Here is a 14701-nt window from a genome sequence, read left to right on the forward strand (position 1 = left end):
ATGAATCAGGCTCCCATTCATTATCTATGGAGCAGCTCTAGGCTTTACACCCTTACACATCACAAGTTTGACACTAGGGTGTGTCCACATAGCAGCAGAAGCAGTGGCAGGGTGCTGGGAGGTGCTTCATTCCAGCTTCCTAATAAAACATTCCCACGCTATTTTTTAATGACGTGCTCTGTGTGGGTATTTTTCAGGACAACAATAGCTTCTTTTTTTTGTTAACTGTTTCTCGTGGGTCTTGCAGTTTTTACAGAACTTAACACAGGAACACTTTCAGGGTCCCTAGGTCATAATTGTCGTACGATGATAGAGACATGCAAGCATTTAACTTTGCAGAATCAGTTGTTTACAAGGGGGGTTAAAGGCAGCATTCACAAAAGTAAACTTTATAGGGTTCCCACATCCTAGAGAACAGGCCAGTTTTGCCCCCAAGTGAATATCTGATCATCTCTAAGGTCAAAGACATTAAAAGGTCTCTAATCCAGCGTCTACAGTGGAGTGTTAGGGGATTTCCTGTTTAGCACAATAACCCCTCTTGCAGTAAGTGAGCTCACTGGTAAAACTCCAAATAGAGCAATGCATGGAGTATGACAACAATATCTTGACACTAAAATGAGCTAAGTAGCTAATATGATGCTACATTAACAGAAGGTTAACGACACAGTCAACAACAAGCTTTGTTTTGAGATTATTAACTTCAAAAGGTGGAACAGTCTGAAAAAAGATGCTGGGCATGGCGCGTTCTGTCTAGGTGTTCGCATGCAGTTGCATAAGCACTCTCCCATTGGGAATAATTGAGGAAGGACGCCAGCACTGAGGAGAAACACTATGTGGGCCCTTACTCATCTGGGATCTCATTTTTAAAACTATGTGTAGGATCCATACTAAAAATATATGTATGGACAAAAGTCAAAACATATTCGACATTTTTTTTTATAATCACTTCCACGGCCAATTTTCCATCTTCAAATTGTTTATAAGTATGGGTCAAAGTTTCTCCCATCAAGTCTGTTTTAGATCCCAACTTTTGCATGGGAAGTGGTGTATGCCTCTTTCAGGCCTCAGTATGTGCGTAGGCAATGTTTGTTAATGAGACCCCTAGTTTCTGGCTTTGACAGAGAGTAGCTCATGTTCACAAATATTGATTGAACTTTCCTAGCCATCGAAATATCATAATGCAGTTCTTTATTTAGGAGGACCAGAGTACATGTTGGTAACTGTTGCGCTTTGGTTGGTAAAATGTGATGTTTAGACAATGTACAATCTAGATAAGTAAGCTGCATTTGAAAAACTAATTTTGGCTTTTGCACGACAGAACATTGCAATGAATTTAGTGTATGATTATGGTGTACTATGCGGGTTGAGCTTCGTCCATTGGGTAAGACTCCCTCCTGCGTCACAGCACCTACAAGACACAACGCAGGGCAAACCCCACCATTGTAACAAGAGGAGCAGTGTAGGGACACAATCGCTACCAGTAAACACAGGGCGACACTATCACCGTTACACATTTTATTTATCTCAAACCATGGATCGTTACGACGAAGAGGTTGCAATGAAAGAATCCAAGAGACGAGAGCGTCAACAAGGTAAGACTTAAATTACTGCATTAAACTTTGGACAGCTTTACCAGAAAGGGTATAGTTCGTAGCAAAGCAAAAGTGAACATTGCTGCCAAGTTGTTTGACTCCTCCATTAATGGGACATAGCGTAGAAATGTAGGTTAACCTGTTGTTAAAATACCCAACGTCCTTGTTGGCAGTAAACGTTAGCTCACGATAGCTAACGTAAGCTAACGTAAATTAGCATGCTACAAGCTAATAGTAGAAACTGCTGGCGTTCGATAACGTCTGTTGGTAGTAACGTGCCAGGTTTTATTGGACGGTTACCAACACGAAACATGTACTCATTAACGGTATAATATTATAAAAGTGGTTGTGTTTAATATTAACCTAGACACTTAATGATATAGCTGTGCAGCCAATGGCTTTGTTTGAGGTTATGTTTATTGATAACGTTATTCCGGTAAGACAGCTGAGTAATACTGTTTGGAGGAAATCCGTTGACAACCTAAACTAACAAGTTAGCTTTTGTTTTTAGTGTTTGGGAATCGACAGATAATCTAGTAAGGAGCTGAAATCCACTGCATTTATCCTGAGTCACAGGGTGGGATCAGCGTGGAAAGCCCTGTGGTGACCGGTATTGATTATCTGAGTGACGTCACGCAAAGCAGCATCAGTTCAGCTCAGTTATGGACATTATGGCCAATTGCTACCTTAACTTTAAATTATTTAAGTTTGTATACAATGCATCTGTTAGTTACTAACTATCTAGCTCTGACTAACTCCTCCTCAGTTGCTGTAAGTCCTTCAGTGGCCTTCTGACATGTAACTTTGTCCATAGGTTCAGCCACACGTTATTTACATGATGTTGAAGGTAATGATCTCATTCACTGGGTGGATGCATATTATTATCTAACTTAAAGTGGACTAAATGCTGCAGGCAGGGCGGATGATGTGGCTGCTCTGTGTACAGTGTGTACAAACCGGTGGAGGTGACATGAGAGAAACAGTATGTAGGATTTAATGGTGACCCTGCAGAAACTTCTCCCATGTGCCCAGCATGAACTCCCAGTTAGGATTCCTTCAGTGTTAATTGTTAAGGATGTTTCTTACCAGGAGCTGAGTTATCCGCAGAGGCCCCCTCCTCTTCGGAACAAAATGATCCAGTGATTTATCCCATAAAACAATGAAAAGCATTTTCACGTAACAAATCAGTCATCATCAATCTATGACGCTGGACGGGCTGAATTTCTAGCACCTGCTGAGGTGTGGTTATCTTTTTTTCTCTGATTACTTAATATCCAGACACTAAGGAGGTTTTTAATTGGACAGGAATTATCAGCAGAGGTGTTTTCCCTCCAAAACAAACAGCACCCGTATGTGTTTCAAGTTAAAAATCTGTGTTTTCCTTAAGCTTCTCGTCACAGAGGGGTTGCTAACTATGGTGGTCGAAAATGTGAATGCTCCAATCTAGAGCCAGTGTTTGGCTTGTCCGTTCTAGGCTACTGTAGAAACACGGAAGTGCAACATGGAGATCTCCGTTGACAAAGACCCGCTCCCTATGCAGATATAAACAGCTCATTCTAAGCTAACAAAACATGATGGTTCATATGTTCAGAAAACATTATATTCTAATCTATTTCTGCCAATATGCTGCCCTAAATTCTACACACTGGACCTTTAAACCTACCTGACTAACCATACACGTAACAAAAGGTGGGTGCTCAGAGGTGGATGAAAGCTTCTCTGATGAATGATTGCATAGGAAATGTGTGTTCTTTGCAAGGGAATATTAAGAGCCGCATCTGAAAGAAACTTGCTTTTAGAACAGCTGCTTGCAAATGTATTAAATTCAGTGTATATTAATATATTCTCACGGAGGATTTGAACCAGTTGAATTTATTTCAGTGCATTTATTTGTCTTCTTTCCCCCAGCTCTAGAGGAGGCAGACTCCGACATCGGCGCGTGTGGCTGGCTGTTGGTCGCGTGCTCTATTCTCCTCATGCTGCTTACTCTGCCCCTCTCCATATGGTGTTGCATTAAGGTGAGCCACAGGTCAAATCCAGTGTTTATTTTCCACCTTACAAGCAAAGCTAGCTGGTATTGTAAATTACCGAGGATGGCCTCCTCTGTTTACTCAGTGTTTTGAAAAATCTAGTGTTTGTATTGTAGGCTCATCCCCTATATCATGTGTATTTATTTAACGTTATTGTTTTGCATAAATTTAATTAAAAGGTATCCTCAGTGAGCGGGGTCATTGCTCTGTGCTTTTTCAACATTAGCCTCCAGAAGCACATTTCAGTATCCACTTCCATCTGCAGAATATCAAATAAGAGAAAGAACAGACTCATATATAAGCCATTTATGTGGTTTGTCTCTGTACACAGATTGTGAAGGAGTACGAGCGAGCCATTATCTTTCGCCTGGGGCGTATTTTGCGAGGAGGAGCCAAAGGTCCAGGTCAGAACTGTTTTTATACACCAGCATGTATTTTTTACTCCCTCAACACTCTCAGTTCTATTATTGAAATGTACTTCAAACGTGGTCCCAGTGTGTGTTTGTCCTTCTGGGTTATCTTACAGTCATCTTCATCACTTAGTTAAAACGTGTTGTCTTGACGTTTGTTTATAAGTCCAGCTGTTGCATTGGACAGTGTGAGCCCAAACACAACCCCAGTTTGGTTCAGAGTCTAGGAGATGCTGTAAATTGCGTGAAAGTAAGGCTTGAACATCTAACTTCTTTATGCTCTAACATCTGCTTTATAGAGAAACAGCTTTATAAAAGTAAAATATCTTCTTATCATCAGTTGTTTCACAACTTGAGGTTCAAGTTCTCTGGTTTCCTTAAATGTTAAGTTGCATTGCTTTCTACCATGTTGTGGAGATTGCAGGCCTTCTGTGTTTCTATCATATTAATTAGTTTTTTGATACAGTCACATAATCTGAGTGCATTAATTATTCATTGTTCAACCATTTGTAATGGGAAGATGATGCCATAGAACTTAAGTGGGGAATCAGGACTATAATGTCACATGAAACAAATCTGCACATCTCATTGGTCCTTGGTGTTAAATGCAGTCAATTCAATTCAACGTTCAGCTCCACACTTTAGCACACTGCTCCCTCTGGCCAATCAGTGACAGCCTTTACTATGCAGATTCATCAGCAGACACTTGGTATTTTCCCTGGAGATGCTTTCAAGCCTTTACTGTGGCCAGTTCTCTCTGGCATCGAAGGCTTTTTGTCTTTAGTCTTCAGTGGTGAGGCACATGATTGGTTGGATTGCGTTCGTTTGATGGACTTGGACAGTCTTTCCATTATTTGGCCTTAAAAACTCTATGGCGTCTGCCTTGTTAGTATGTGTGGGATCATTGTCTTATTGGGGGAATTTTTTCTTAAAACGTCCAACATTTTCCACCCAATATGACTGTACACATTCTAAAACACCATTAGAGCTGAAAGTCAGTGTTTAAATTGATTAGTTATTTAGTCTCGGTGTTACTGTGCAAAGCCAAACTATAGTAAAGGTGCCACATTACATAAATGCTCTGCTGTACTTTAGAGGGCCTATACTATTAGAGTCTGGGGGCTTGTTCCTCTGGAAGAGGGTCAGTATTCTTTGTTGACTCTTTTGATTGTCAGTAGGCCTGTAATCACATATTTTAACTTCCAACCTCAAATTATATTGGTGGGCGTCTGCAAGGAATCTATATATCTTACATAATCTATACATAAGTTTCATACATATTGTTGCACATATCAGTGCTCATCAGATATCGTTTGTATATGATCCAAATCCTGTTGCCATCAGTGTTTTCAATTTGTGGGACGACCACTGCCCCACCCGGCTTGGCAAGAGGTGCTGGAAATATTAATGACTCCAAGCTAACAGAAAAGATTTCTACACTCTTGAAACTATGACGTGTTTCATTTTACTCTGAGCTTTCTGGTTTATCAGACCATTATCAGAGGACACTTCTGGTGGTACGAGGTATGGTTTGATGAAAGTCTGATAGACCAAAAGCTCAGAATAAAGTGAAACACTGCGTAGATCTGAGTGTGTGGAAATCTTTTCTCCCATGAAAGAGTGAGCCTTAAATACTGTTTGGAGAAACTGTAAAACAAGACTAGAGTCTAAAACCAGGCTAGTGGCTCTGTGAAGTACTCAGAACATCAGCATTGCAACAAGTCATGACCATAGTCACATCTTAGTTTAACATATTAGCATATTCATTTGTTACTTAGCTCCAAACACAGCTGAGGCTGATGAAAGTGTTATGAGTTTTGCAGGTACTTTCAGTCAATTATTTCATGGCAGTCCATCCAATAGTAGTTAAAATGTTCCACTGAAAACCACAAATATCAACCTTCTGGTGGCACTAGAGGAAATGGTAAAGGATTAATCCTTATCCCCTGTGTATGTCTGTTTAAGAAAGAAAAAAAGGCATAGGGCTGTGGCAGTGATGGAATTTCCCCTGTGGTGATTGAGGGTGGCTCAACAGTCCAAAATGCAGTGTTACTGCCGGTTTTTGTTGTTTCTGCAAATAACTTCATTGAGTGTACTGTATATAAGCTTTATTGACTACTGGGTATATTGTTGCTTTTTAAATGACAGTTTTAAAACAAATTAAATACTTGCTAAATATGCATTGTTAAATGCAGAACACAGAACGGCAATAAGCGCAATAAGACACTTTGGTTGCAATGATATGGAATATCCACAGAAGTAAAAATGTGGGCACAAGGTAGAATTCTTTCTCTGGATGAAGGGAAGGCTGAAACACGTAGTAGGAGAGTTAGGACCCACCAGTCTGTGTGGGTTCACTATCAGTTTCTCTCTATTGTTGTTGTTTAGTGATGTGATGGTTGGTCTCTGCCCCGACCCACCTCCAATGTGAGTGGACGGCTGTGTAAAAAGTGACAGTGTTGAGTGGCTGCAGCGTTTTACACAAACTTGAAAATCTTTCAACTCTCGGCAACCAGGAAAAAACAGCAAACGTGCAGCGTTCAGTCCAGAATATACACTGAGCGGCTCAGTTCCTGGCATTGGCAGCGTCGTGTAAATACTGGGTGCTCCCATGAAAAACAGAAAAAACATGAGTGTAGCAGTTGTGGTGGTTGCTTGCTATCTCCTGCGGTTGGCTTGTCAATTGCTGTTATCATGACAGCCCTATATGGCAACCCATGTAGCAGTTGTTGAGATATTTCAGTCTGGCATTGTCCTCTAGCTAAAACATTTGGTGGGAGCATAATGAAAGCATGGGAAGGATCACGTAAGGGGAGGGGCCTTTCTCTTCCTTCCCACCCATCCCCTTCCTGCTGGGCAAGCTGACAAATAGCAAGTTTTACAACGGTTTAAAACAGAAAACTATGATGGCCTAATAATGATGTCAAGAAGATGCCCCACCTTAAAGTTTTTACCAAGTGGCATGCACATACACAAGTTCACAGAGCCATATGTCTGGCAGAGCTACTGCATATGTGTCTGTTCAGGGTCTGAATGATTTCATTATTCTATTCTCAGTGATGTGATTTCTGTTTTGAAAGACAGTGGAGTTGTTTAAGTAAAAAATACAGACTCCCACGAGGGATAATTTGCATACATCTCATAACTCGCAGTCTTTTTATCTTTGATTTCTTGTTTTACGGGATCTAAAAACCTGGCAGTGTCCTCTCAAAATGCTGAAATGTGACTCCTCGGAGTGCCAGGGGACTCCATTGATGACGGTGTGGAGTAATTATAGCTCTCTGCCAGCAAACTTAACATTCCTTAGGAGCCAATGCCAAAGTTGAATTTAGCATTTGGTTTCCCATAATGCCACTCACACTCATAATCTGGTTCCTTCTCCCTCTACAACAGCTGTTATACAACAGTGACTGTATGTTTAGTTTGAAAAAGGCTCGCGGCGATGGTTTGTCATAAAATGAAAAAGCTGTGTTTGTGGAACATTCTGCATCTGTATACACTTCTGCCACGAACAGAGGTATTTATTGGAAACAGACCCTTTTCGTAATGCTAATCTGTGGAATTTTCCACTCAGTTACGTGATGGTTCACAGAGTCTGTGTGAGAGCAACTGAGGTCTCTTTACTTATCTGACAGGATCTGTAATCATTGAGAAGGCTGTAAATGTCAAGGAAATTGAATGAAGATACTGCTGCTGTTTCCCTTTCCTCTGCTGAACAGATGGCTGTGATCTCACCATTTAAAACACAATATCCTGACAGGAAATGCAGCCCAGTAGTCTCTCACTGGTGTGGCATTAATGTTTGCTAAATGGTTGCACACCTAGCACATGTCTGTTTCACTCAGGCACATGCCACGTATTGTTTAATGCACTAATTCAATCATTGTGACTTGAAACGGGCTTATGAAAGCTGCAAATATCCACAGCTTTGCCTCGCTGTCAGCACAGCTGCAGCCTTATAAAGAGAGCTCGACTTGGCCTCCTGCCAGAATTTCATTCATCCCGGTGTTTTCAAACATTTGTGAAGACACTTCCTCATTATTGTGTTTACAGTGGCTTTAGTCTTTGTTAAAAACTATTTGCATTCTTGTGATTCCACAGGGCTGTTCTTCATCTTGCCATGCACTGACAGCTTTATTAATGTGGACATGCGCACCATCACCTTCGACATCCCTCCGCAAGAGGTGTGACACACACACACACTTCCAATTACATTAAACAAACACTTTGTCACATTCACCAAAAATCAAATGACATCAGAATAAATGTGCAGACTCTTTGAAACAAAAATCACTTGAGCATTTTCCCCGTTGCATCACGAAACAGTTTGTACCTTTAATTTCCTAAAATGTGTGTTCCATCACAGGTTTTGACTAAAGACTCTGTGACAGTGAGTGTCGATGGTGTGGTGTACTACCGGGTCCAGAATGCTACCCTGGCTGTGGCTAACATCACCAATGCAGATGCTGCTACCCGGCTGTTGGCCCAGACCACCCTGAGGAACGTCCTGGGCACCAAGAACCTGGCAGAGATTCTGTCTGACCGTGAGGAAATCGCACACAGTATGCAGGTACAGCACAGTAGCTGTTATACACACTGTTAGCTGGCACTGTTATTCAATACAACATGCTAGCACTAACATGTTTGCCTGAACTACCAGTCTTGAATCAGTTCAGACTTGACTTTTTGAATTCATGACAGATCTAGTTCCTCGTGTGGTAGGCTGGCGTTTTGATAAGAGTAGGTATCTTATCTGTCATACGAGGCATGTTATCCGTTTTTGTACATTCAAATACAGCTGTCAGTTCTTGTGTTTGGTATGACCCTTAAGCCCCGTTTCCACTGAGCAGTACAGTACAGTTCAGTTCAGTTCGGTACGCATTTTTTTTTCTGTTTCCACTGTGAAAAGTTGTGGATGGTACCAGTGGAGTGGATGGAGTTTTTGTGGATATTTCAGTTAACCTGTGAAGGAAAATATTTATTCATTTTAGTTGTAAAAATTAATATAAATTCTATGGTATGTAATAATAACATTAGTAATTTGAATGAGGATATTTTCAATGTGTTATAGTATCACTTGGGCTGACCTTCCCTGTACAATACAGTACAGTTTTTTGTCATATTAGGTGTATTGTGTACTAAATTATTGCTGTAATGCAAGACTTTCTTCGTCCTTTTTGGTCATTCTGAGTACCAGTACGTGACGGCAAGTATCGGCACTGGGGCTGGCTTGTCTGGTTTTTACGGTGCGGCTGTGTCTTGTCTGTCCCTGTGCTGTCGGTGCCCTCTTTTCACACCACACTGTTATCACTTTCTAAATTTCTTTTTCATTGCGTGAGAAATGCAGAAAACAAATGATGTAGTCAGTAAAAATAAATGAAGGCAATAATATGAGACTCCAATAACACAGCCTGACTGCAGAGAAAACAGAATGCAGGATTACCGTGCCACCTTGCTCAGAGACACTTTGCCTGAACTCGGTGTCACTTAAGCTAACAAACTGCAGTTAAAGTGTGTATCCGCTGTAAATTTGGAAAACATTAGGTAGTCTTGTGTTCCATGTAGAGCGCAGCTGTTGCTTTGCTGTAGAGTTCAATTATTTATTTATTCATTAAACTTTTACTTCCAGTTTAAGCTCGGCTTCTGTAAATGATTAGAGATTTATCTGTGACGCACACACAGTCACAAGGTTTGTCAGTCAGAAGCTCTTTAATTTCAGATCTACTGTATGTGTTCAGTGTTAGAGAACACTAATTGGTCTTACATTGATGTGGAAATTAGTATTTACTATCCCCACTGAAACACAATAAAAACACAATTTAAAACAGTTAAACCTCTTCTTCCACCAGGGGTTTGCACATGGCAAAGAGTGCATTGCCGCCATCATCAGCGACAGGGTGGGGTTGAACTGATCGGCCATTTGGACATCAGCATCTGTTTGAAATTATCTCTCTGTTTCAGACTACTGTGGAAGTAATATAATAATTTAATTTCTTAAATGGCAGGACCTGTGGACCAACAGTGATTCCTCTGCTGCAGCATTGAACGCCTCAATCAAATCACTGTATAATAGTTGCAAAGTCATTGACGGCATAAACATAAACACAGTCGCCTTTATAGACAAATCCATCAAGCGTGCAGCACAGAGCGTAGCCTCAGATGTTTAATTTTTGCTTTCACAGTAGGAGGCTTTGTCTGATCCGATTAAATACAACAAGAAAAAAACTCCTTTCTGCAACAGCACCACTGTACTAAGAACAGACACCAGTCTGTTTTTATGCTTACATAATGTTGATCTGAAAACATCCTGCGTGGAATATTTGATACATGAAAGTGACAATAAGTAATGTGTTTCTTGCTCATCAGTGCTTGTTGTTTACAAAATAACTGTAACTGTAAAATGGCTGCAGTACTGTGATGTTTGTCGCAGTTACAGTGATGTATATGTAATTTTAGGATTGTGTGTTACTGTGTTGTTTTTCCAGCTGTGATTTAAATGTAATTTCTTTCTGTAAGAGAGGAATATGTGCTCAGGTTGAGCTCCATCTGCTGGACAAATTGAAAAATGCAAGATAGTTGGCTTTGAAAGAGGAGAGAGTTTTGGATTTGGCCTTCGAGAAAAGGAACTCGCTGTGTCATGACATGTTGCCAATTTCTGTCAAACACTTGTCTCTGTCTTCTTCAGTCCACTCTGGATGATGCCACCGATGACTGGGGGATCAAGGTGGAGCGGGTGGAGATCAAAGACGTCAAGCTGCCCCTTCAGCTCCAGAGAGCGATGGCTGCCGAGGCTGAGGCCACCCGTGAGGCGAGAGCCAAGGTAAGGAGTAGATATTGAATACCTCTGAATATTGGTATTGATTTCACACAGACGTCCCTCACCCTCCGTCTCCTGTTTTCTTCTCAAGGTGATTGCAGCAGAGGGTGAGATGAACGCATCACGGGCACTCAAGGAGGCCTCCCTTGTGATTGCCGAGTCTCCCTCCGCCCTGCAGCTGCGTTACCTCCAGACCCTCAACACCATCGCGGCCGAGAAGAACTCCACCATCATTTTCCCACTGCCGCTGGAGATGATGCAGGGCTTTATCAAACAATGAGGAGTCTCTAAACACGTCATTCGCATGTACACAATCACACAACATCTTAACATACACACTCACATTAAGGCCTCTGTGTTTAGTAAGCATGTCTGTCTGTACTATCAGTGCCACGTAGTGCTCGTGGCTTCTGATGCACCAAGCTGTCCTCGAAGGACTAACAGTTGGTGTTAGTCACTACAGCAGCTTTTTATCGCCTCACCATTGTTGCATTCAAACACACCACGAAGAACGTAGCTCTGAACGCTATGCACCTGCGTGAGAGGAAATAACTCCACACCAGGAGGGAGCAGCAGTCTGCAAATCACAATCTAGAAAATAACTTTTATTCTGCAGTTTTATTTCTGTCTTTGTTTGTGCTACAAATGTAGAAATCTGGCGAGGTTCCCTGACTGTAGCCCTCATCATCTGTTGTACAAACATGTTAAAGGAAAGTGCCTGCTGGATGTGTGACCTTACACCTACACACACACACACACACACACACACACACACACATACACACGCGCATTTCTTTTCATATACATTTAATGTCTCCTGATATTGTGGCAACACTGCATCCACTGCCACTATTAATGTGCTCTGATCAGTTTATATTTAAGTGTTTTCCTGATATGATGACTCTTTTGGCCAATCCACAAAACCGTACTACTTTTTTAAATGTTAGCTGTGCCATTTAAAGTTTTTACTGAATTTGAATACAAATCTCATTCCAACCTCAGCACCAAGCTTACACTGTATGTACACCGTACAGCAGTGATACTAAAATTACGGCCTGCGTTAGGGAGCCGGGCAGCCTGACGACCATTTTTTAATTCAAGATGACAACAAGTAGAACCACACTGGGAATTTTTGTGTACTTTAAATGTTAATATGGTGCTAGAGTACATAAAAAAAACATAAAAATAGACATTACTCCAAAAAAAAGTGCGTGCCAAGGAGAATCCTTTCCAGCAGAGGTCTGGGCTAAACCCTGAATGTCCTCAAATCTATGAAACACCTCTGTACACCTCACCTGTGAGGGGACTGCTGCAACTGGATTGGCAAAAATGAGTGAGCCAGCAAACATGACAATGTTGAAAACAGGCAAATAATTCATCATATGAAAATATTGATATTTGCTTTTTAACTGGCCCCTGGCCTCCTGTCATTTTGCTGAAGTGTCCCCTGAGTATCCCTGCTGTACAGTATACTGTTGTACTTAACCTACTCTGCTCCCGACTGTTCTTGGCACAGTGAGAGAAAGAAATGCTGTCATGCTGGTATAACGATCCTCTTAGCTTTTTTACATGCATGAGATGGATCCATGCAAAAGCTGCAGTGCTGTAATCTTGGTAGATCGTGTTTGGTTTGCTGTATCACAATACTAACCGTCAAAAGAGGTAGGCAGTAATCTTCTAATTACCTCCTGGGCATGTAGGGATTAGAGTGAAGTTAATAACACAGAAACGCACACTTTAAACACCGTTTCTCCTGTTGCCATGACTTTTGTCTCAGATAACATCAAACCTTGAATATGTTACTTGTGTATAGTTACAGTATGCTTTTATCCATACATATGTTACGTGTGAGAAAGAGGACAAAATATGAGCTAAACCTCAGATCGCCATGCAGTTGACTGTCTAAAACGAACACACATTTGGGAGTTGTTCCTGTTATTTTGTCCACCTCCTTTCTGGCTTTACTGCTTAGGAGAAGCTGGGATTGTTAGCAAGAAACTTATCGCAAACCTTTTAGCCAAAAGCCTTAACTTACTGCCATTGATTCATTTTAACCTCACGTTTCTATGCACTCGCTTAAAAAAAACAATTAGGTAAATAAAATCTCTTAGTTGTTTTTATTTAGATAGTATATTTAACAGTATTTTATCACATGCGCTTTTCAGTATAAACAAGCCAAATAATTAAACATCTTTGTATCTATCTGTCTTTAAACTGACTCTATTTTCCCTCCTTTTGACATATAAAGGACAGAAGTGTTGGTAAATTCAGTATCTACAGTAGTGTGTGTGTGTCTGCATATACAGTATGTGTACACTGTAGTTGTAGTCCTGTGAAGTTTATTATAGTTTTGCAGTGACTCAACATGGTTTCAGGTTTGTAACGTCTGAATCCAGGTTTCAAGTTCACGATAGATTTTTTTTGTTGCATGACTTAAGCTACTGTCTGTATATTTGGGTCGCTACAACAAAGAGTGTTTTATTTTGAGTTCGGAGAAAGTTACGCTAAGTTGGGTTTGAACTGTGTTACAGAAAGAAGAGAGGTAGTTGCTGCTGATCACCGAACAGCAACCAAGCAGTGTTCCTGTTCTGTTAGCCTTTACTTAAGAAAAACTGTTCACTAAACTTCAGTCCTACTTCTTAAGTGGTACTGACGTTTCTTTGTTAATACATAAATGTTACACACATTATTTTTTCTTTTTTTTTTTTCCAGAATTTATGGTTGTTAGTTTTTGCAGCCAACAAATATTTTTTGTACTGTTTGCTAATGTTTGATATAGCTCTATCTTGACATAATACAAATATATCAAAACCTAAAATAAAGACGCTATCAAAAAGCATTTTTGTCTGGATTTTTTAACTGCTCTGTTGGTTGTTCAGTCCAAAATGTTTCCCCACTCTTCTGGCGACCTCAGTTTCTGCCCTAGGAGGCTGATATTTGGCATAGAGGTCAGGTGTGTGTATGTGTGTGAAGCAAGCAGCAACCTCTAGGGCTTAGAATGAAGCCAATGTGGAAGTGCCAAAAACTGCAGTTCATCGAATGGCCACTTGGGGGTGGCTTCAAAAGCAAGTCATCCCTACAGATTTCCGTGTTGAAATGCCCAACTTTACAGAAGAAACATGTTTACAGCCTGGTACAAAAACTCCCTCTATAGCCAATATCTCCATAACTAATTTCAACATTCAGTGGGAGTGGCCTTAAACAAAAACGTGTATACCTTCATTTTGCCAGTGTCCCCTTTCATACGTCACAAACTTGTTGTCATGGGGATGCTTTATTGTACTAGTGACAAGTGTGTAAACAGACTATATAAAATAATGGTTGCAGCTACAGTGACATCACACACTGGTTTGTGGACTGCCATTTTCCAACCTCGAGTTCGACATTCAATTCAATTTTCGACCATCACCATCTTGGTGTTTTGGAGCCAGAGGCGACCACATCTGGTAGAGAGGGTGGAGCTGGCTTATAGACTGTGGTGATTCCTCACAGACAGTGTGTCCCTCAAGCAGGCACACCCTCAAATAACTTTACCTTTTATTATGTTTTATATTTTATTTCTCTGGGAAGCACTTCGAACTGCCCTGGTGTGACAGGTGGCCACTTGTGTGTGAATCATAAAGCATATGTAAAGATGGATGACGCATCCTCACTTCCTCCCACTGTTCAAAAATAAAGCCAAAATATTCTGGATGCAGCTGTTGCCCTCTTGTGCTGGTGACATCATTTGCAGCCAGGGTCCATGAAATAGCAATCTCCTCTATAACGTGGTCCCACTCATACACCTGTATGACCAATAAAGCAGCTGTGGCTTAGAGGTAGAGGAGGTCGTTCACTATCAGAAGATAAGCA

The 14701-nt window shown here is 40.9% G+C and overlaps 1 protein-coding gene across 2 annotated transcripts; it reads left to right on the forward strand.

The window, feature by feature from the left end:
• The first annotated feature begins 1427 nt into the window (after positions 1–1427).
• On the forward strand, positions 1428–13688 carry stom (stomatin). 2 transcript variants are annotated; one of them, XM_049603523.1, is made up of 8 exons: positions 1428–1592; positions 2407–2439; positions 3501–3610; positions 3954–4026; positions 8134–8216; positions 8399–8602; positions 10718–10852; positions 10941–13688. In XM_049603523.1, exons 1-8 carry the CDS (start codon positions 1532–1534, stop codon positions 11127–11129), a joined length of 888 nt encoding a protein of 295 aa, XP_049459480.1. In that variant the 5' UTR covers positions 1428–1531; the 3' UTR covers positions 11130–13688. The 2 variants fall into 2 exon arrangements, with proteins under 2 accessions (XP_049459480.1, XP_049459481.1); XM_049603524.1 differs by lacking the exon at positions 2407–2439 and having other exon boundaries at positions 1429–1592.
• The last annotated feature ends 1013 nt before the right edge of the window (positions 13689–14701 follow it).

This window comes from Epinephelus fuscoguttatus, linkage group LG18 (genome assembly GCF_011397635.1).
Source record: "Epinephelus fuscoguttatus linkage group LG18, E.fuscoguttatus.final_Chr_v1".
Classification (NCBI taxonomy): Eukaryota; Metazoa; Chordata; class Actinopteri; order Perciformes; family Serranidae; genus Epinephelus; species Epinephelus fuscoguttatus.

Excerpts from the sequence above, each read along its gene's own strand:
- stom (XM_049603523.1), top strand. The coding sequence starts at position 1,532 with ATGGATCGTTACGACGAAGAGGTTGCAATGAAAGAATCCAAGAGACGA. Across the intron at positions 2,440-3,500 it reads TTATTTACATGATGTTGAAG|CTCTAGAGGAGGCAGACTCC; the intron begins GTAATGATCTCA and ends TCTTTCCCCCAG. Across the intron at positions 3,611-3,953 it reads CCATATGGTGTTGCATTAAG|ATTGTGAAGGAGTACGAGCG; the intron begins GTGAGCCACAGG and ends CTCTGTACACAG.